Raw genomic sequence first — 22765 nt, 5'->3', positions numbered from 1 at the left:
ATCGGCCAGTGAGCAGTCCACCCAGAGTAACGGGGTAAGACTACCAGCTGCCCAGTGCTGCACTGACTAACATCCAGGCAGAGGGAGGCCTGGTCTGTCTTGCTGTCTCCTGTCCTGCTGCAGCCAGTGCTACTAACTGTCCCCCTATTTCACATCTCTGACAACCTTCACTGCTCTTCAACATCCCCTCTCTAGCTCTTTGAAGACTATTTCTAGCAAAAGTTTCCACTGTCAACATATTTTCAGGTTCAAAACCTCTCTTGCGGACCTCAATCAGCTCTTCAGTGATTCCCTTTCAAGGCTGTCTCTAGATTTCTTAACTCTAACAAAGCTTATACTAACACCTGACTTCCTTTTGGCCGTCCTTCACCTCCTGCTGTCTTCATGGTGTGTTACTTAAATGTACTTTTCTTGCAACTAACCTCCAACGTTTGTGGTTCACCTACAAACGTACTTGACAAGATCTCATTCAACCTAACGTTCCTCCTCTCGTCTTTGCCTCGAGCTGCAGAGCAAAGACTTGTGAAATGGAAAGTTGTTTTTAACCCAGTTTTATTTTTTCCAAGAAGAAAATAATTCATGTTTTCTAGTCTTTCTTGCACTCTAATCCTTTCCAAAGTCTTTATCAAGTGGACAGTAATCAAACCTCTATTTCTGTCATCTGCTTTGACCTTTTTTCTCACTTTTCTTCACCAGAAGTATTACATTTAGATTGTGTTTAGTGGCAACATAAAAATCTGCCTGAATAGGTCAACTTGGATATAAAATCTGAATTCTGTGCAAAGTAAAGTTGTAATATAAGATTTTACATTTTACTACCATGAAAGTTTGTACTTACAATTTTCCACATGTTGTTTCCTCCCTGTGTTGCAGAGTGAAAGTAGCAGCAGCAGTAGCGTATCCACCATGTTGGTGACCCAGGACTACATGGCCGTGAAGGAGGATGAGATCAGCGTCAGTCAGGGCGAGGTGGTCCAGATCTTAGCCAGCAACCAGCAAAACATGTTTCTGGTGTTCAGGGCGGCTACAGAGCAGGGCCCCGCCGCCGAGGGCTGGATCCCCGGATTTGTGCTGGGACACACCTCAGCCATCATCCCTGATTGTCCCGAGGGATCCATGAAGTAAGAGCTTTGAAAACTGATATAAGGATACATTATTTTTGTTGTTTGATTGTAGAGATGGCTTTTTAGGAATTATGTAAAAATGTGGGAGGCAGTTATCCTGAACTGATCTTTAAAATAAGGCAAGCATCAGTCCAACATATGTTTTAGTAGGCTTGATAAGGAATTCCAGTGTTTTCTACGTGTTGGCAGTCTGTCAAGGTGTCAGGTGAAAACCCGTGCTCTCACCTACATTAAAAGTTTAATTTGACTCAATCCATTTTGTTGTCCCAGTAGGAAGTCTTCATCCTGGCACACATCCCTGCGCATCCGCAAAAAGTCTGAGAAGAAGGAGAAGGAGGCAAAGAAAGACACAAAGCTGGAAAACGGTTACAGGAAGTCCCGAGAAGGCCTGGCCAATAAGGTTTCTGTAAAGGTGAGTTTATCAGTGCATCTGAGGACACTCTAGTTCTGCTATTAAGTCATGCTTCTGCTCCACTGTGCATTTTTCTGACCTGCTTTGTTCTTTCTTTTCAGCTTCTAAATCCAAACTACATCTATGATGGTAAGTGTTACATTGGGGAATTGTTTACTTTAAGATTAACAAAATTTATGACAAAACTAATTCCATATATTATTAAAAGTACTGTTTAACTGCTTTAAACAGTTGATGCTGAATTCTGAAAAAAATCTCAGCATTTGACAGGCTTTAACCTGACTCTTTTCTCTCTCTCTCTCTTTCAGTTCCCCCAGAGTTCCTCGTACCTCTCAGTGATGTTACGTGTGACAACGGGGAGAGCGTCACCCTCAGGTGTAAGGTGTGTGGTAGACCCCGGGCCACTGTCACCTGGAAGGGACCCAACCAGAGCAACCTCGCCAACAATGGACACTTCAGCATCGCCTACACGTAAGAAAACAGAGTGAGAGAGAGTGTGTGTTCTTTTTTTTTTTTTTAGGTATGTTGCTAAAGCTCCATCAGACTGCAGTTTATTGCATGACTATGTACAATAAACTGCTGTCTGATAGGGCTGTCACTTGGTTGTGGTGGTCAGTTGACTGTTTTAACATAAATTTTCACTCATTTATAATGAAGAAGTTGAAATCAAATGTAAATGAACATGTTCATTGCAGTGATACGGGTGAAGCAACGCTGCGGATAATCGGCGTAGCCTCTGAAGATGATGGCGTTTACACTTGTGTTGCCACGAACGAGCTGGGCAGCGTAACGTCATCAGCTAGCCTTAGAGTGTTAGGTAAGAACAGACAGAATGTACAGTATCAATCCCTCCACAAAACTCATTTGACAATGCTGGTGCCAAGTGTGGACATGGATTGATTGCTTTGTTATGTGTCTCAGTGGTGTCCACTGATGGGATCAGAGTGAGCTGGAAGGACAACTTTGAGTCTCACTACACTGAGGTGGTTGAACTGGGCAGGTAATAGACTCACCCTCATAACTGACATTCAGGGTTTTCCTTACAATATGTGATTGATATGAATTTATTTGACTTGTTAAATGCCTAAAACATACTACGCAGGTTGTCTATAAGGAGTGACCTGAAGTAAACTAACCTTTTGAATATCCATCCTCTTTCTGCTCACCAGGGGTCGTTTCTCTGTTGTCAAACGTTGTGACCAGCGAGGGACCAAACGTCTGGTGGCGGTCAAACAGGTGAACAAGAAGCTAATGAGGAGGGACCGGGTGACTCAGGAACTCTGTCTGCTCCAAAGGCTCCAACACCCCCACATAGTCAGCCTGATAGACACGTTTGAAACCCCCAGCAGCTACGCCCTGGTCCTGGAGATGTAAGTAAAGACCCAAAAAAATGACACATCAAGTTTTGGAATTAAACTTTGCACATATGTAGCTCATTAGCCTTCATAAAACTTGCATTTCTTCCTGAGGGTTTGAGGGTTTACCTTAGTGTTCATGTTTTAGGGCTGACCAAGGTCGTCTGCTGGACTACGTTGTTAGCTGGGGGAATCTGACGGAGGAGAAAGTGGCCTTCTACCTAAGGGATGTTTTAGAAGCTTTACATTACCTGCACAACTGTAGAATAGTGCATTTGGACATAAAAGTAAGTAGATTTTTTTGCTTTTGGTGGGGGCATTGTTCTCATCTCTAGGAACATGTATATAAAAGAAATTGCCTGACAGGCAGTCAGCCATCTTGGATTTGTGTTTGTTGATGTTTAACACCTGTAGCACTTACCTGATCTTTAGATGGTGAAAGCTCTAATATTTCAGCCTTAAATGGAAACTTGCTGTTGGATCCTCTTTTTCTCCTTTTAATACTGAAGGTCAAACAGATTTTGCATGATGTTGCACATGCAACAACAAATGAATTTACTAACGTAATGTTAGACTGTAGTAATTAATAAGAACAAAAAAGACAAGACTAATCGTGATACTCTAATCTCTTTTTCCAGCCTGAGAACCTGCTGGTGGCCCACAGCTCCAGCGGCCAGCCAATGGTCAAACTCACAGACTTTGGTGATGCTGTCCAGCTCAACAGTGCCCACTACGTTCATCCTCTGCTGGGCAGCCCTGAGTTTGCCTCCCCAGAGTTGGTCCTTGGAGAGCCGGTGTCGCTGAGCTCTGACATGTGGAGCCTGGGCGTGGTGACCTACGTGCTGCTGAGCGGCGCCTCCCCCTTTCTCGACGAGAGCGCCGAGGAGACCTGCCTGAACATCTGCCGGCTAGACTTCAGCTTTCCCAGGGATTACTTCCAGGGCGTCAGCCAGGCGGCCCGGGACTTCATCTGCCTGCTTCTGAGGACCGACCCAGGCAGGAGGCCTCCAGCCGGGCTCTGCCTCCAGGAGCCGTGGCTGCAGGCCGGTCTGGCTGACGGCCGTGCCAGAGCAGAGGGCTGCCTGGACACCTCCCGCCTCATCTCCTTCATAGACAGGAGGAAACATCAGACAGACGCCCGGGCCATCGGAGGAGTCAGAAGCTTCATCCAAAGTCGCCTTCAGCCCCGAGTTTAAAGGAATAGCTACACATGTCCAAACCAACCCTCAATCCCTAGGGCCTGCAGGTTTCTCTAAAACTGAGCCTCTTGATGGTCTAGATGTAAAAGGAAGGAGAAATAATGAATGCTGATCTTGTCCTCTTTCACAGAATGTTGATTTACTAAAGTCCTGTTGTCGTTTCACCAATTAAACTGAGACACGTTGAGGTCTTAAGCCAGAGTTCTCACCAATCGCGTAAATTAATGGATGCCCTTGTCGTCTACTGCTGCTTGCTGGTTTCAACTCAAAACAGATTTTGTAATTAAGTCTAAAGAAAAAAAAAAAAAATCAAAAAAACATGAGTAATTTATTTTCCTTTGCAAGAGTTAAAGCTGATCAGAAGAGCCAATCGATCGAGCCTTGACACCACTGCACAGACCCAGAGCTTTCAGGAGAAAGTGATGCCAACAAAGCTAGTGATGGCGCCGAGAGCAAACTGCCCTCCGTCTTGTTGCCAGAGACATTGTGCATTTTTGCTCTTTTACACTAAAACTGTAACTCAAAGACTTTTGAGAAGCAGCCCTTTCTTAAAGAAACAATGTATACAAAAGGAAAAGTATGGTCTCTACGTTTCCAAGAAGAAGAAAAACATTGTAGAAAATGCTAATCAGTTTAAAAGTTGCTGTGCTACTTTGGACTCTATAGACATCTGGAGATAGTAACTGAGGTTCTTGACTTTGAGACATTTATACGTCCAATCAGAGCTTTTTGACGGCTGCGCTTATATAATGTACCTAATCTAAGATACTATGATGACCATGTCGCAAATAACAATGCTGCACTGTCCAATCTGAGAAGAAACAATAGACATCCACCGTTTGCTTTTCCTAGAACAAAACTTGTGTTGCGCAGATATGAGATGTTTAAGCCTTACCTTGTCTATAGACTTCTGCCTTCTTTCCCCTCACATTCACAGTGGACTCCTGCTTTTGGATGGCAGGACACAAGACTGTCTCAGAGCCTCAGTGGCAGTGCTGATTGCCAGTCAGATGGGAGTGAATGTAGAGGAAGAGGAAGACAAATTACTGTAAATGCACTCATTGTATGTTATGTTTGATTATCATGTGCAATGTTGCGGCTTTAACATTTTATGCAACTATTTATGAAGACATCTGTTGTATCTGTAATAAATCTAGAGAAAAGCATGTACTTGGTACTGCAAGCACTGCTGGTAGTTTGTGTTTATTTGATTTCTGAGTGTTCTGACTTCCAGGCCATGTTAGAGGTCACAATCTACAATCACGACAGTTTGATCAAAAATTATTTAAAATTTTTTGTACTGTATGCCTCTGTAGTATTGGTACACCAAAGTTGCTCTAGCTTTATAGTACTTAATAAAAATAAAAAGTTTAATTGTGACCATTTCACTTGAGTTAGATAATATGGCTATGATATGATTGTTTACACTAGTTAAACACTATGTTGGAGGAACATGATTTAGTTTTAGTCTCTCATGACCTTTCTTAAAAAGGCAGGGGATTAAAGAAAGATTTATTCTTCACAGAGAATTGCCGCTGAATGGAAGATTTTTGTACATCATTTACCTAATGGTGTTCTATGTACAAATACTTGTTGCCAAAATATTTCTTCCATAAATTCCTGTTCCCTATAAAAGCTAACTACCCTAAAACGGCGACTAAACAATGTTTTTTGATTTGTTGTCTTTTCTGGAAATTTGAACAAGATAGTTTTCGTATAACCACTTAACATTAATCCAATATGGGGTTAGGACGTGTCACGTTTAAACCGATTCTACCAGGAACAGAAATCACAGTCCGCGGTTACCTTTTTATTTATTTAAAAGGTGTGCACAGGCCATTAAACAAGGAAACTTGGACTGGATACCTCAGTTTAGTTTTTTTAGTTTTTTTTTTAAATTGTTTGTCTTTTTTGTCATGTTTGTTTCATAAATTACATGTTTGCTATTTGTTTTTTTATCCGCATGTATATTTCTTTGTACAGATCATACATTTTTTTCTCTTGTAAATAGTCTCATTTTGCCATCAGTTATTTGAAAATTAAACAATGAATACATGTTCCCTGTTTGACATTTTGTTTATTCGTTTACCATATATTTTTCTTTTGTGTTATTTAAACTACATTTTTACACAGATGTAATTGCAGCTAAAATGGAAATTAGCACACAAATTAGAGTTTTGATGAGAATAGATAAGTCATTTCCACCGACACGTTTCATGACTGGGTGACGTTTGAGAATCTGCCCATTTTTCTGGCAGCTACTCAGAACTACGGTTACTACTAGTTTGCACTGCATACATAAGTAGGAGAGTTATTGTGTTTAATAGTCTTAAAACTTCATTTTATGAAGTGACATAATTGTAATTGATTCGGAAGGTTGAATTTGTGACTTTGTTTTAGTTCTACTGAAGGATAGGAGTTTGGCAAAGGTAGCCTGAAATGACAGTGGCTCAATTTAATCAGATCAGCTGTGGATTAGACTTTATCCCACCCAATTCTGGATGTTTGAGGCAAATGTTAAAAATATTTTTATTTTGGCAATATATTTTTTACATAACCACAATACTGATAATGAATTTGATTTTTTTTTTTTTTTAAATAACTTCAAATTTAATAAAGAATTGGGACCACGATGTGTACTGATAAAATCATCAATACAGATCAAACAGACATTTTACAATCTTTCTACAGTAGCCAAGGTCTGGAAGGACTATCCATCATTCAACTCAAGGCACTGAGGTTGCACTCAAAGTCTTAGGCAGGTGTGGAAAAAATCCTGTAAACCAAGAATGCTTTCAAAAATATAAATTGTTTATTTTTATTAATTTACAAAATGCAAAGTGAGCGACCAAAAAAACATCTAAATCACATCAATATTTGGTGTTACTACCCTTTGCCTTCAAACCAGCATTAATTCTTATATGTACACTTGCAAAAAGTCAAGGAACGTTGAGGATCGTAGACTTAGTCAACTTCGTGCAGCAGATGAAAAACACATGAAGCTTATTTCCCTTAGAAATCGGAAGATGTCCAGCAGTGCCATCAGCTCAGAACTGGCAGAAACCAGTGGGACCCAGGTACACCCATCTACTGTCTGGAGAAGTCTGGCCAGAAGTGGTTTTCATGGAAGAGTTGCAGCCAAAAAGCCATATCTCAGACATAGAAACAAGGCCAAGCAACTCAACTATACACGAAAACATAGGAACTGGGGTGCAGAAAAATGGCAGCAGGTGCTCTGGACTAAGGAGTCAAAATTTGAAATATTTGGCAGGTTGTTCGCCAAAGGGCTGTAGAGCGGTACAATAATGATTGTCTGTAGGCAACAGTGAAGCAAGGTGGAGGTTCCTTGCAAATTTGGGGCTGCATTTCTGCAAATGGAGTTGGAGATTTGGTCAGGATTAATGGTGTCCTAAATGCTGAGAAATACAGGCAGATACTTATCCATCATGCAATACCATCAGGGAGGCGTATGATTGGCCCCAAATTTATTCTGCAGCAGGGACAACGACCCCAAACATAAAGCCAAGGTCATTAAGAACCATCTTCAGTGTAAAGAAGAAAAAGAAGTCCTGGAGGTGATGGCATGGCCCCCACAGAGCCCTGATCTCAGCATCATCCAGTCTGTCTGGGATAACATGAAGAGACAGAAGGATTTGAGGAAGCCTACATCCACAGAAGATCTGTGGTTAATTCTCCAAGATGTTTGGAACAACCTACCAGCAGAGTTCCTTCAAAAACTTTGTGCAAGTGTAGCTAGAAGAATTGTTGCTGTCTTGAAGGCAAAGGGTGGTTACACCAAATATTGATTTGATTTAGATTCCTCTTCTGTTCATTCACTGCATTTTGTTAATTGATGAAAATAAACTATTAACACTTCCATTTTTTAAAGCATTCTTAGTTTACAGCATTTTTTCATACCTGCTTAAAACTTTTGCAGAGTATATATATATATATATATATGGGCTGTCAAAATTAACGCGTTAAATTTTGCGTTAATTTTTTTATATTTAACTCGTTAAAAAAAATTAACGAAATTAACGCAGCTGTGTTTGTTTACTTCATGTGGCGGCTGAGAAACGTAATACGCCTCCATAACAGCAGGCGGCGCTACTCTGTATTGTTGCCCAAGTAATTTAAACCGGCAGCTGATTGGACGAACGCGTCACATGGGTTTGTTTTCTCCGGAAATCCAAAGCCAGACTGTCATGGCGGCCGTTCAGAATACGATCTCATATTGTACTAAGATAGTTCACTAAAACATGTTTCTGAAAACATTTTAAGTGAGAAATAGGCCGTGCAGTTGCTGAATCTGTCTTCATTTCAGCTCAACAAAGGTCAGTCTAGAAGATTTTCGTCAGATTTTGAGAGACTGTAGTCACCTCATCCTGCTCGCCATTTCCGGGTGAGTCCCGACTGCCCTGCCGGCGACTGAACTCTCGGCTCGTTGGAGATGAACTGCGCCTCGCCTGTAAAGTAGACGAGAGCAGGCGACAGCAGCCGGGGACGGTGACAAAAATCTGCTCTCAAGTCAGACAGTTTCTAGCCGTTTCAGCAGCCTTCAGCAGGACTAAATAAGCCAAATTGTTGCTGCTGTTGTTCTGAAAGATATTAAACATTCTGAACTTAGCAGAACCTTTCCTTGTTTGTTTTTTTCTTCATATTTGCAAAGTTAAGTGATTTAGCATTTAGATATCCATTATTATAAGCTTCAGTCTCAATTTAAAAAAAGCGATTAATCGCAATTAATTACAGCAAATTGTGCAATTAATTAGTTAATTTTTTTTATCGATTGACAGCCCTTATATATATATATATATATATATATATATATATATATATATATATATATATATATATAAATTTGTGTACATTGTAGAAACATTCAAAAAAAGATGTAGCCTTCTATTATCTAGAGTTTTAGTTCTAGTCATAAATGTGGACTGCACTGCCATCAAGTTGCTTTATAGGCCTAAGAGATGATTGATTTAATGATATATGATGGGGATAATAGGGACTTCTTACATTTTATATTATAAGTGTTGTTCCGGATGGCATCAACATCTGTTTGTCTGTCTTTCATAACATAACTTTTTTTTTCCATCCTCAAAACCTATAAAAAGGCTCCTTGTGTGTAACATTGGCATAGGAAAACAAGTGCTGACCTTGGATCGGTGTAGAACAAACCTGTTAGACACTAATCAATATCCTCTAATGCAGGAGTGGTCCATCAGTCAGACACTAAGAGCCAAAAATGTTTCGTACCTTAAGCTTCTTTTGAATCCATGAGACTGTCTGCATTCCTTGTCTTCCACAATCCTTGAAGTCTGGTTAGTTTTCCGTTGTGGCCTCTTGAAACTGCTTCACACGTCTGAGGATGGACAGATCGAACCTTAGATTTCACACATTTCTGAGAGGGAAAAAAGATTGACAAACATTAGTTGATCCCAAAAGTAACAGCAATTTCAGTGCAGCCATTTCAAAATTGGGATATTTCCTTCAGTTTCTTCGCTCAGACTGGATTTCAGTCTGGCATCCAAAGACAGTTTGCCTATTTCAGCCAAACACACCATTCAAATCTATTCATTAGTCTCCACTGGTACACATTTTTGTTAATTTCAGGTCAGGTCATTTCCACAAACCTCCGTGTAAAAATGCCTTTCAAACTTTGAAATATACTCAGCAATAAAATAAACGTCCTCTCACTTTCAACTGCTGCTGCTTTTATTTTCAGCCAACTTAACATGCGTAAAACTTTTTATGAACATAAAAAATACTAATAAGAAATAAACAATGTTACACAGATGTGACTAACAGAAATGGAATAATGTGTCCCTGAACAAAGGGGGAAGGAGGTAAAAGTAGCCCTCAGTATCTGGTGTGGCCACCAGCTGCATTAAGTACTGCAGTGCATCTCCTCCTCATGGACTGCACCAGGTTTGACAGTTCTTTAACCCACTCTACCACCAAGGCACCGGCAAGTTCCTGGACATTTCTGGGGGGCATGGCTCTCGCCCTTACCCTCCGATCCAACAGGTCCCAGACGTGCTTAATGGGATTGAGATCCGGGCTCTTCGCTGGCCATGGCAGAACACTAACTTTCGTATCTTGCAGGAAATTGCACACAGAACGAGCGTTATGGCCGGTGGTATTATCATGCTGGAGGGTCTTGTAAGGATGAACCTGCAGGAACTTTTGATTTTGACCATACTTTGTTCAGGGACACATTTTTCCATTTCGGTTAGTCATATGTCAGTGAAACATTGTTCAGTTTATTTCTTAGTAGTTGTTATGTTCATACAAAGTTTTACGCATTTTAAGTTGGCTGAAAATAAAAGCAGTTGAACATGAGGACGTTTCTTTTTTTGCTGAGTTTATTTAGAGTTAATACACATTTTATACATTTAAGTTTTTACACACGTTCCTCTTTTACAAAATTAACCAAGCGACAGGATAAGTTATTTGTAGTTATTCGGGAGGCGTCTGTGTCAGCACCATTGTCCGATTCAAAGTCAGCAGTTTTCTACCACTGCTTTTTACCAACACTGTAGCCTGTGGTCTCTGGTAAATATTGTAGCACTATCTTTTACCTAAAGCAGGCACAATCAAAATGCATTTATCTATTTGAGATGCAGCTGCTGAATCTCTCCCTGAAGTGCAAATAAAGAACCTAATCAGTTGCCGTTTCACCTGTTTGAAGCCTGACTTTCAGTGTTGCACACTGTAGTGCTTGTCCGCTTGCATCTAACACACAGGGAACATGCTTTAGGTCTCCCTTTTTGCAAAACGCCTTTCCTTTGCTCAAATTTGATGACAAATGTTTATAGTAAACACTCTATACTCCATAGTATAGAGTGTCGAAAAAAAGTCATAGTTTAGTATCTCGAAAAAAGTCATAATAGTATGCCGAAAAAAGTGATGAAAAGTCATAGTATGTTGAAAACATTCATAGTATGGCATGGGCACCGCACTAGTAGTATAGTATGTCGAAAAAAGTGATGAAGTCATATTATAGTATGTCAAAAAAAGTGATAAAGTTATCTATCTATATCTATCTATAAATTGCAGGAACGTCTTTCTGTGTGTGTGTGTGTGTTATGTGCATCTCTCGAACAGTTAGTCTGATGGATTTCAAACTTGACAGGTGTCTTGTTACGGGCACAAGTAAGTGCAGTGCCAATTTTGACGTATGGATTAGAAATATATATATATATATATATATATATATATATATATATATATATATATATATATATATATATATATATATATATATATATAGCGCCCACACAGACAGAAAGACGTTCCTGCAATTTATAGATAGAAGAAGCACGCATTGACTTTTGCCATTCTAGCCGCTGGCCACTCCACCTCTCACACTGAGGACCAGAGACCGAGAGCAGCGGAGCTTTGGCAGCTAAAATGTGGCATACAGTCTCAGACCCACAAAAATGTGCAAAGTTGCACTACTTTGGACTGTCTTTGACTTTGAATAAACAAATGACAATTCCCGAATTTAAGGACGTTTCAGAATCCCAGACATGCAAAGCACAACCAGACAACAGCTATTGAACTCAGGAAAGACCGGGTTCCTCTCTGCAAATATAATAGGTATAAGCACTCATTTGTTCCTCTCGCAGTTAAGCTCATAAATGAGCAGCAATGAATGTATGACCACGAATTCTATTAATGTAAATTTGTGACTGAATGTATGTATGGATAGGAATGAAGGAATTACTGCATTTTTACAATGGATTGTAAGGATATTTATATTTCCAAATGGATACTTTATTTTTATTTCTTTATTATTATTATTATTATTATTATTAATTGCCTTTTTAGAAAATGGTAACTTGTAATTTTGCACAGCTACTAGAGTAGCCTACATGTTCAATGTCTAACTGTTTTAACCCTGTGTTTGATGTGTGTCTATGTTACTCTTGCAGCAATTTCTCTCTGTCCAAAACGAATTTCTCCTTAGTCAAGTCAAGTTACTTTATTTGTTCCCCAGTGGGGCAATTTGTTGTGCAGCAGGTAGTATAATAAAATCACACACAATCATACACACAATACAGAGATTGCCTACCTTGCATGCAAATTTAAAAACATAAACAATAAATCAAGTTATCTATGGTTCTTTATAGAATTAAAAAGTAGAATGGCTGCAGGTACAAAGGAGTGTTTATATCTATTTGTTCTGAGTTTTGGAAGTATAAAGCATGATCCGGATGGCAACATCTGAAATTCAGCCCGTAAGGGATGAGAACTATCCGACAGCATAGATTCAGCCCTTTTTAGCATCTGCTTCTGATAGAGTTCCTCCAGGCCTTTTTGCCTAGAACCTGTGATACAGCTGCTCACCTTAATTAACCTGGAGAGGGCGTTTTTTTGTTTTACAGTAATGGACCCATACCAGCAGATTAAGGAGAAGGTGACAACTGACTCAACAAAGGAACTATAGAAAAGGGTCAACAGGGTCTTGTCCACATTAAACTTGGCCAGCTTTCTAAGGCAATACAGGCGCTGCTGGCCTTTCTTGCAAAGCAAACTAGTATTTGGCTCGAAGCACAGCTTGTCATCAATAATGGATCCTAAATACTTGTACTCTTTAACAACCTCTATTTCCTGACCATTTATACTAGTTTTTACATTGTTAGTGACATTATGCCTTAGGGAGACTAATAAAGAGACTGACAACAAGTGCAGACAGAGAGTGCCACTTATAGGCAGACTATTTATCTAATAAAGCGAGTCAAATCTACTTCACCGTTAACCATCAAGTCACTATACCTGTATGGAAATTAACACCTCTGCTGAAATGTTAAATTTGTTAACGATCATACGACACAAGATAACACCGTCTCTCTCTCTCTCCACACACACACACACACACACACACACACACACACACACACACACACACACACACACACACACACACACACACACACACACACACACACACACAGATATGTCTTCCTCAGATGTAGCCTACACTGTGAGTCAGTAGTAGGCTACAGAGTTGCATATTTCGTGGTTTGGGGTCCTTCTGTAAGTCATTTTGGGGTACAATTTGGTTTTGATTCATTCTATAAGCAGCAATACCACAGGCAAAGTATTCGCCTGTTCCAAACAGGCACTGCACTAGTAGTATAGTATGTCAAAAAACGTAATGAAAAAGTAATATATAGTATGTCGAAAAAAGTGATAAAAAGTAATATATATTATGTCGAAAAAAGTGATAAAAAAGTCATAGTATAGTATGTTGAAAAAGGCGATAAAAAGTAATAGTATATAGTATGTTGAAAAAAGTGATAAAAAGTAATTTATAGTATGACAAAAAGTAATGAAAAAGTCATAATAGTATGTCAAAAAGTGATAAAAGTCATAGTATGGTAGGCCTATGTCAAAAAAGTGATAAAAAGTCATAGAGCATGTCAAAAAAAGTCCTAGTATGTCAAAAAAAAAAGTGATAAAAAAAGTCATAGTATAGTATCTCAAAAAAGCGATAGAAAAGTCATAGTATAGTATGTCGAAAATAGTCATAGTAGAGGGGTGTGACTGGGGCATGCGCTTGTGCACAAGATGTCAACAAGATGTCAACAGTTAGTCACATGTCTAGTCTGGAACCCGTGCTGAAGATAACCGTTTTGGCTGCCCCGTTTATTGTATACAGTATTACCCTATAGACCATGTTTGCACTAGTCCAAATGATCCTTCTTAAACACCACAACATAAGGGAAATATTTTGCAAAAACAATTCAACCTTAATACTCAACCATGAGTAGGCCTAGTCATTAGACCAACAGCATTATAATGCATGTTCTAAACAACTACCATGAGCTCCACTTCCAGAACATACAGTAGGCTATACACATAAACTGATTATTATCATCGGTGTAAGAGCAGAAACGAGCAGAAGCAGTAAATAGTCTATACCCCTACCTTGATGAAGTGAAGCTGTGAGAAGAATGGACTTTTACAGAGTTGGTCACTGAAATGGACAGGAGAACTCCACTTCTGCCGCCATGAAGTGCGTTTTTTTGGTTCACAGCTGATGTGAGCAACAGCCGAAAAACGGAGTCTGAACACGGGCAACAGCTGTCAGCACTGTGTAAACACGGTTAAAAACGTCCTGAAGAAACACGGACATGCTAGGAGTCGAGCTAGCTTACGGACGGCAATACAGGTATGAACAGCAGCAGCATTAATTAGGGCTGAGGGTGCAGGTGTGCCTGAGCAAATGGTCAGCGCGTGACGGGATTTAGCGCTGCCTGCGTCTGAGTTCATCCCTCTGCTGTCAGCTACAGCTGAGTCCATTGCTAGTCCCGGTGACCCGAAGGACAAAACAAAGTATTAATGCAGCCCCTTGGTGCTCGTTTGTACAGCATTTTGGTCAGCTTAAACAGTGTTTAAATGTGCTAGGAAACAAACTTTACTTAGACAGCGTTTAGAGAGCAATTCTCAACAAAATAAACGGAAGTACATTATCCTTGTATGGTCCTTCGGGTCCCGGTGACCCAAAGGACCATAAGAGAAAGAAACTAAATCAGTGGAGGTAGGACAGAATGAAAGGAGCCAAAGAAGAGTATAGGCAGATTATCCCTTATTCAAGACTGTTGGCCAGGGCTAAAATGTCCCTAAATCTACTCCCACGCAGGATGGCCACCAATGGCCACTTTCATCAAGATAACTCAAGTGGACACCATGTCAGATGATGTTCAATTATCCATGTTTCATCCATCCATAACCAAGATAATTACTAACAATTTTGGCCTTTTGTCATAGACTTTTCATGTGGAGCCTGCAGAGTTTCTCAGACAACTTGTGCTAACAGCACTAATATGTCTATACTTTCTTTTGTGAATGTGTTTTCTGCATGTTCTCTTTTGATTTGATTAGGCAACATCCTGGGGTTTTTAAAATTGTATTGGATGTGGATTTAATGTATTGGCTTCACATCGCAATATGTCACCGATGCTTCAACCTGGCCATCGCATTTTCTACCTCTCGAGGAGTAAGAGTATCACGTCCAGCCGTCTTGGCTATCAACTGATCAAGAATGCGTTGGGATTGCTTCTGAGATCATTTTAAGTGAAGGACACTGTAATATTAGACAGAGTGCTGTTATAATTACATTTGAAATGTGCAGTTGAACAATCAAGACAACTAAAAACACAGAACAATTAAATAAGAATAATTAAATAATACAGAACAAACTTTTTTTATTATTTTAATTATCATATAATAATAATAATAATAATTATTATTACTGTTAGCTTATCCCAGTTAACTTTAAGCTCTGGACAAGTCGCCAGTCTATCACAGACAGACACATATATCCTAGAACAGGGTTCTTAAACGTTTTTTAGGCCAAGGACTCCTTAGCTGATTGAGAGACGGAGCAGATACCCCCTACTTCATATAGATGAAAAAGGATGGATGGATATTTATATGTTATTTATACATCACGTATAATGTTCAACAATACAGTTGAATCTAATCTAATGTGAAACACTTCACCGCCCGGTACATTCTCTCTTGTAAGGGGTCCTTGGCTGAAAAACGATTGAGAACCTGTGAGTGTCCAATGATCCTAATCTGCATATCTTTAGGACTGTGGGAGGAAACCAGAGCACCCGGAAGAAACCCACACTGGCACAGGGAGAACATGCACCTGTGAGGTAACAGAGCTAACCCCTGCACCTCCGTGCCAGCCTAAAGTTGATGTTGTCCAGATGTCTCCAGTCTTTCCATCGCCTGTGCTTCTACTGCCTCATCTTCTTCAAGATCTTCTCCACGGGACGTCTGTCTTTCTCTGGGATGATCCTCTCCCACTGGACCGTGAACTCCTTCTGGTGGACGAGTCCCTTGAGCATCTTCTGTCCGTAGTGCCTGTGCAGAGTACATTTCACATTTAGCAATTTTGTGTATAAGCACAATGCCCAGACGGCTATATGATTCTGACTGAAGATTAAAAAAATCAAACTGAATTATTCACAGGAACCACAAACCATAAGACCGTGCAAGGCTTGCTAACCCACCTGACTTTTTGTGCAGGATCCACCGCCATCTTACTGACAGCAACAAGGAAACGCTCTGTGAAGATCTTCCCTGCTGTCAGGATCTGATCTTCTCCAACGATGTCCCCCAGCTGGTGGAGGTGCTCGGCTGTGCTGGCCCTCACGGCAGCACAACGGTGGCTGAAGAAGGGACAAAAACCCAGAGAATGTCGATTATGATTCATTTCATTTACGTTAAATGCTGCTGCTACACTTACTACTAAATTCTGATCACATCCTCTCGTCTTACCTCAACCCTGTGTCGAGGAGAACATTTATTATTCTACCAGGGCTGCAGCCCTCCACCAGTGCATCCAGGGCGAGGTTAGCCTGCTGTTGAAGGAAGGAGTTGGTTGTCTTTGCCAACTTTAGCAGCAGGACACGGCCTGTCCACTCTGCCTCAGTGTCCATGGCCCTCCCCAGGTGGGCATGGAGCTCTGCTCCGGTGCCCATTGCCTCATAGGCCACAGCAGAGCGTAGGTTATTCACCTAGATAGTAAATAAGAACATCAGTCAATACAGGTACATGCACAAGTAGGGAAACGAGAACTGCATGCAACAGAGAAACAAAAAGGAAAATGTCTGCAATACCGCTTCTGTGAGGAGCAGGCAGACTTCATGCAGGTTGGTCTGCAGGACTTCTGGATGGTGTCGTGCCAGAGCTCGAACAGATTTCAATCCATCGAGGTTCTTCTCCCTGTGTTTTGATGACACTGCGTTAATCATTGCTTTGGAACCAACAGCCGACTGCTGTGACCCTGCTTGTTATGCTGTTTAAAATCTCTCTTTATTTCTGTAATGTGGATGTCCTACCAGTTATCTGAGGTCAGCTGGGTGAAGCAGAGGGACAGGCTCTTTGCAGGATCGACCAAAGGCTGGAGATCTTCCTGATCTGCGACAGCCTTTGGGTGGCATTTTGTCCCACGGCGGGGTCCTTTTCTGTTGGGCGGGGCAGCTTCTGAAGGTGGTGCTGGAACTTTGGGCGTCACCGCCGGGGTCCCATGACGAGGTCCTTTTCTGTTGGCCGGGACAGCTTCTGAAGGTGGTGCTGGAACTTTGGGCGTCACCGCCGGGGTCCCATGACGAAGTCCGATTCTGTTGGGCGAGGCAGCTTCTGATGGAGGTGCTGGAACCTTGGGTGCCACCACCAAGAAGCCACGGCGAGGTCCTTTTCTATTGGGCGGGGCAGCTTCTGAAGGTGGTGCTGGAACTTTGGGCGTCACCGCCGGGGTCCCATGACGAAGTCCGATGCTGTTGGGCGGGGCAGCTTCTGATGGAGGTGCTGGAACCTTGGGTGCCACCACCAAGAACCCACGGCGAGGTCCTTTTCTATTGGGCGGGGCAGCTTCTGAAGGTGGTGCTGGAACTTTGGGCGTCACCGCCGGGGTCCCATGACGAGGTCCTTTTCTGTTGACCGGGGCATCTTCTGAAGGTGGTGCTGGAACTTTGGGTGTCACCTCTGTGGTTCCATGACGAAGTCCAATTCTGTAAGGCGGGGCAGCTTCTGATGGAGGTGCTGGAACCTTGGGTGCCACTGCCAGGGTCCCACGGTGAGGTCTTTTGCTGTTGGGCGGGACAGCTTTTTTTGGACGATCTGGAAACTTGGGTGCCATCGTTGGGATCCCACTGGGGGCTGCTGGTGGTCCAGGTGAAGGATGGTGGTGAAACTCAAATTTCTCTAGTGTCTCTATAAGTCCCTCTAGCGTCGTCTGTGATGACTGGAGCTTGCATCCATCGGCCACCTCCTTGACTGTTCAGATAAATATTCATGATTACTCAAATTTCCATTTTACTGTTATTACAATGTTCACCTATTTCTATTCAAGTTTTCATAAAGAAAGTCATCACTCAACAGTATTAACATACCTGCTCCACCAAATTTCATAGCAATCACTGGGAGACGAGACCGTCTCCTGGTTGCTCTGGGAGGAGGGGAAGGAGGAGGAGGAGGAGTAGGGGTAAACAGTCTGGTGTGTGAAATGGCCCACAGCTCAGTGGGAGTGTGCTTGTCCACAGAGCTGAGGGAAGAGTCTGTACTTGGGCTCCTGTTTGCATCTGTCCCCCCAGCCATCTTCCTGCCCAGGCGCAGCTTCTTTTCATATAAAGGCTCCTCTTCTACCAACGTCCGGTTAGCCCTGGACGTCCGAACCCTTTTGTCATCCTTTAAAATGGCCGTGGTTCTCCTCCCTCGCAGAGAGGATTCAGGTCTTTTTGTGGGAGAAACTGGAGACTGAGTTGAGGGGAGGGTGTCCTGCTGGATGGGGATTCCCATTCTCTTCATAGCTTCATCAATTAAGGATTTCTGTCCAAAATACAGTCTCTCTGCACGTTGAAGCCCTGCAAAAAACTCAGCCGTTTCAGCTCTCTCAATGTCCAGGATCTTGGACTGACTGCTGGAGCCACTGTTTCTTCTGTGGCTCTCTGATGGCTGTAAAAACTAATATATTATTTATTTATTTTTAACTCAATTGTTCATTGTTATTCATATTCTTAATTTTTGGACTTAATGGACAAATTTTTGGACATAGTATGATTTAAAAATGTCTGTGCTATTTATTTCTCAATCAACCTATCTATCTTGCAACAGAAGGAGGTTACTTACATTACGGTCTTCATTGCTGTTCGTCCTCATCTTAGCAGGAAGGCCTTTAATGTCTCACAAATACGTTTGCGTATCGAAAAAAATGCAACTGTATTCTCACAAAATCTGTCACTGACTGGATCTGAATTCCAATTTCTATATGAACATGTTCTAAGTCTCACTCTAGAACCATGGAACATCCAGATGGATTCCATATGCAAATGAGATATTTTGTAAAGATGACATACTTTTGAATTAAATGATTCCAAAGCATTGTTGATGATCACAAAATACCACAACTTGACAATCATGATATATTTTTACTCTTGGCACAAACTTACTCATTTATCTATATTCTATATTTTCCCCAAGCAACATTTCCATTTGGGGGATTTTTTTGTTGTTGCATTTTTTATCACCACATTGCCAATTTTCTCATGCTTTTATCAAAGTCTGTTTTAGGCATAGTTGAGCTAGGCAGTTGACCCTCACCCTGCATATGAATCATGTATAGCCTAAATGACGTCCCATATAAATGTCCTCATAATAAGATCCAAAATGGGATAAGACTCATGACTGGAAAATGTGCCCAGGTGTGTCTTCAACTCAAGTCACAACTCAATGAGTTGTTTTAGGAGTTATATAACTTTGGAAAAGATAACTCTAAATAAAGTAAATATTGGATTTCTTAAATGAAGACATGAGACCACTTTAGGATGGTCTTAGTTATTTGTAGTAGAAAGTAGGTATTTTACAGTACATGTTCCTATTTTTCCACAATAATTTGTTGATATGGCATACTGCTTGATTAAAAAACGATGTAATTATAATGCAATAGTAATACACGAATACAAATAATATCTCTGATTGTGCTTAATGAGTACTTACTTTTGATACTAATTTACACTTTGCTGATATACCTTTACATTAGTAAAACTTCTAAATACTTCTTCAACCCCAAAATCCCAGGCAGTCTGTTAGAGTAATCTTGAACCAGCTATGACAAAATAGTGTTTGTGCATGTGTACATCCATACCTCACGGTAACAGAGGACAATTATCTCTACATATATGTAACTCCCTGTCAGCTTTTACAAAGTTACTACTTATCACCACTGGTCACAAAATCAGCCCACCCACACACATTCTTTTAGTCCAACCTAAATCTGACTCCCCACATATTATACATATGTACCAACAATTTGCGTGACTAAAAGTATGATGTTTCATCCATGTGCCAAAATTAGAAATTCAGGAGCTTCCTTCATAATTTCTAAAAAAAAAAAAAAAAATTAATTCTTTCACAGTCATTTTATGTTGTGGTCTAGCTGGTGACGATGTGTCATAACACTGTGTCTGCTGGTCTGCTAACCCTAGGCTACCCCTAACCCTGCTGGTCTAACCCAAACAACCACAGTAGCAGCAAAATGCTGCAAAAATGACATGGATTAATAAGGAATCATTTGCAAGCCTTTCAACTCTTTATTTACGGCCACAGGTGGTTAGCCCAACACCAGTGAATTGCCACCATAACCACGTTAACTAAACTTAGCACAAAAAATAAGGAAATTTGTGTTTGGTAGATTATTTCTCTGTGGTAACAATACCTTTTGGCAATAAATCTTATACCGTTAGAAAGCCTATTTAGTGCCCCATTTGTAAGGAACATGCATTTGTGGGATGAGCAGCAGCGCTGAGTATGTGGGTTGCGCCCATAAAAAATTGCCGTTGTAGTGAAACGGCGAGAGAAAGCGTAGCAGACGATCACGGACCAACTGAATGCGTAATTGTAGCCTAAATATATACATTAACTGACCACTGCTCTGAATTGAAGCAGTCATAATCATACCACTCAAGGATTAGGCTACTAATTATTTGCACAAATTAACAGTTATACTCTTTGCCTTAAAAGTAAGCAGAAGATAATGTTACTCAGGAAATTTACCATGAAGATCAATTTTCTACAACGCTAGAATATGATGCGTAAATATGTCTTACACTCTATTCCTCTCCCTCGCTCTCATGGGCTAAAATATAAATGTCCTAAGTCATATTAACTTCCACTGCTCGCTTTTAATGCAAAGTGTACAACGGTTTGTTTTTGCAAATGACAGTGACTCATTGGATTGAGTTAAGAGCAGTAGTTCTTAAATGTATATTTTTAGATATATCATTCAGTCTGTCCGCTATTATCTGCCACACTTTTACATACATACATACTAAAGACACTAAAGAAATTTGACTCTAAAATCTAGAAACTATAAAGATAATAAAGTGATACATTCATGTTTACAGTGTGCATGGAATATTTGAGTATATTCATCAGTTGTATTCTCCCAGCAAAATATAAGGTCAAAAACCATTGGGGTGTCCTCTCCCTGTTACATGAATGTACAGTAGCCTACATCACTAGATAGTTACTGGTCCAGTGAACTAAGTCTATCATTTGGGAGGATTGTACAAGTAGGATATGTTCTTAAAATTGTACAATCCTCCCAAATTATAGTCCCAGTTTACTGGACAACACAAATTGTGTGCTAAGAATGCCAAATACAATGCACATGGAAAAGGAACAAACATGATCCTTATTGTCAAATAAAAAAAAAAAAATTAATCAACTAAAACAATTCAAGGTGCATTGTTCAACTATAGAAACACACATGTACAGCATTGTATGTATTACCCTTAGTAACAGACTTCATTTAAACAGTTGAATTTTTTTTTTATTTCATACAGCAATATAACAGTATTGCTACTGTTATATTGCTGTATGAATATAACAAAACAATAATGGTCACAACTCTAAATAATTAAATGAACAGCAATATGCACCTGTTGTATTTTAATCCAGTCTGATAACAATAGGGTAAAACCACTGCTGGGTGATCAGAAAAGGCCCTAGGATTAAATAAATCCTGGCTGTTAGCCTGGTCGGGAGCAGGCTAGGTGCACAGAATAAATGTCCATGGTGATTTATGTGCCTCTGCTGTGAAAACGAGTCAAGGCTAAATTCATCCAGGATAACTGGGAAATCCCAGCTTAATCCCTTATCTTGGTTTTGTGAAACCAGCCCCACATTTCAAATTGTAAAGTGTGTGTGCGTGTGCGTGTGCGTGCGAGAGAGGGGACAGCAACAACATTGAGGCGGACTGTAATGTTTCCTTGGAGATCCCCCCTGATACAGCATCCTGGAACTGGAGATAAAGAAAAGTGGACACTTTAGTTAGTTTGTGTGTGTGCGCCTGATGCCCTGCATCGCCCACTCCAGGTCCTCCATGGAGAGTGAAGTGTGTTGTGGTGGCAAATTTTATTTTAACCATTATTGATTAATGATTTTAACCATTTGCTTAAAGATTGTTTTAAACCTCTATAGAATGCTGTTCCTTCCTCTTAGACTCTTAAAGACCAGAGAGGGACAGCTGCAGTCATGAACTCTTAGCCTGGAAGCTTTATTTTGGAGAGACACTAGCTCCTCATTTGTTTGACTTTTTAGCAGACAAAGTCGAGAAGGCCACAAAACCATGTCTCCTGCCTCCTGAGATAAACTGTTGTTTAGGCTAATATCGAACAGAGGGGAAGGTGAGGATGGTTTGACTTTTCATGATGTCCTCTTTTCAACTATGGCCAGGCTAAAAGATAAAGTTAGAGGGGTGGCTTAAGAGAGGTTTTGACTATATGATGATGTGAGGTTTAGATTTTAGTTTAGAAATGCTCATTTAGTTGTACTGCGTACCTGTGAATCTGTATTCTCATATTTTGCAAAATATAATAAATGCTCAAAGACCAGATTTTGGTTTAATTCTCAAACAGTCTTTATTCGTATTCATTTTTATCATTGATATTTACTAAACTCTGCTGCTGCAAGAAATTTCCATCACAGTGTGTGTGTAAAAGATAAGTGTGCTGTATTTAAGGAATTTTACATACTGGGATCAAAGAAGAGCCTATTTAGATACTTTGTGCAAGTCTGCACCATAAAGCAAATTATAAAACCATAACATCACTCTCTGTCGTTCACAGACACTCTGTCAGTGTG

General features: G+C 40.5%; 2 protein-coding genes and 1 long non-coding RNA gene across 10 annotated transcripts in view; 1 reads left to right on the top strand and 2 right to left on the bottom strand.

Moving 5' to 3' along the window:
* LOC114567932 (uncharacterized) overlaps positions 1 to 14300 on the bottom strand; it is a 23251-nt gene extending 8951 nt beyond the window's left edge. The window contains exons 1-2 of the long non-coding RNA XR_003694242.1: positions 14033 to 14300; positions 9353 to 9497 (exon numbers count right to left, since the gene is read on the bottom strand). This is a non-coding gene — a long non-coding RNA (uncharacterized LOC114567932). The remainder of the gene's footprint in view (positions 1 to 9352; positions 9498 to 14032) is intronic.
* LOC114567929 (triple functional domain protein) overlaps positions 1 to 22765 on the top strand; it is a 108638-nt gene that overhangs the window by 81194 nt on the left and 4679 nt on the right. For 3 of the 6 annotated variants that reach the window (XM_028597202.1, XM_028597201.1, XM_028597198.1), the window contains 10 exons: positions 1 to 34; positions 874 to 1121; positions 1395 to 1536; positions 1638 to 1665; positions 1845 to 2007; positions 2232 to 2353; positions 2458 to 2536; positions 2706 to 2906; positions 3040 to 3178; positions 3530 to 5273. The exon at positions 1 to 34 is cut by the window's left edge and continues 466 nt beyond it. In XM_028597202.1, the coding sequence (XP_028453003.1) occupies positions 1 to 34; positions 874 to 1121; positions 1395 to 1536; positions 1638 to 1665; positions 1845 to 2007; positions 2232 to 2353; positions 2458 to 2536; positions 2706 to 2906; positions 3040 to 3178; positions 3530 to 4087 (1714 nt within the window). In that variant the 3' untranslated portion in view covers positions 4088 to 5273. Of the gene's footprint in view, positions 35 to 873; positions 1122 to 1394; positions 1537 to 1637; positions 1666 to 1844; positions 2008 to 2231; positions 2354 to 2457; positions 2537 to 2705; positions 2907 to 3039; positions 3179 to 3529; positions 5274 to 22765 lie in introns of those variants that run through there. The other 3 variants (XM_028597204.1, XM_028597200.1, XM_028597203.1) reach the window with 2 other exon arrangements.
* On the bottom strand, positions 15377 to 18853 carry LOC114567930 (proteoglycan 4). Of its 3 annotated transcripts, none has more exons than XM_028597205.1 (7): positions 18752 to 18853; positions 18016 to 18586; positions 16963 to 17899; positions 16741 to 16846; positions 16400 to 16638; positions 16132 to 16290; positions 15377 to 15982 (listed from the first exon to the last, which is right to left on the bottom strand). In XM_028597205.1, exons 1-7 carry the CDS (start codon positions 18779 to 18781, stop codon positions 15856 to 15858), a joined length of 2169 nt encoding a protein of 722 aa, XP_028453006.1. In that variant the 5' UTR covers positions 18782 to 18853; the 3' UTR covers positions 15377 to 15855. The 3 variants fall into 3 exon arrangements, with proteins under 3 accessions (XP_028453006.1, XP_028453007.1, XP_028453008.1); XM_028597206.1 differs by having other exon boundaries at positions 18016 to 18577; XM_028597207.1 differs by having other exon boundaries at positions 18016 to 18486; positions 18752 to 18820.

This window comes from Perca flavescens, chromosome 14, assembly GCF_004354835.1.
Source record: "Perca flavescens isolate YP-PL-M2 chromosome 14, PFLA_1.0, whole genome shotgun sequence".
Taxonomy (NCBI): Eukaryota; Metazoa; Chordata; class Actinopteri; order Perciformes; family Percidae; genus Perca; species Perca flavescens.
Note: the sequence above shows the minus strand (reverse complement) of the source record. Positions and strands in the feature narration are given on the sequence as shown.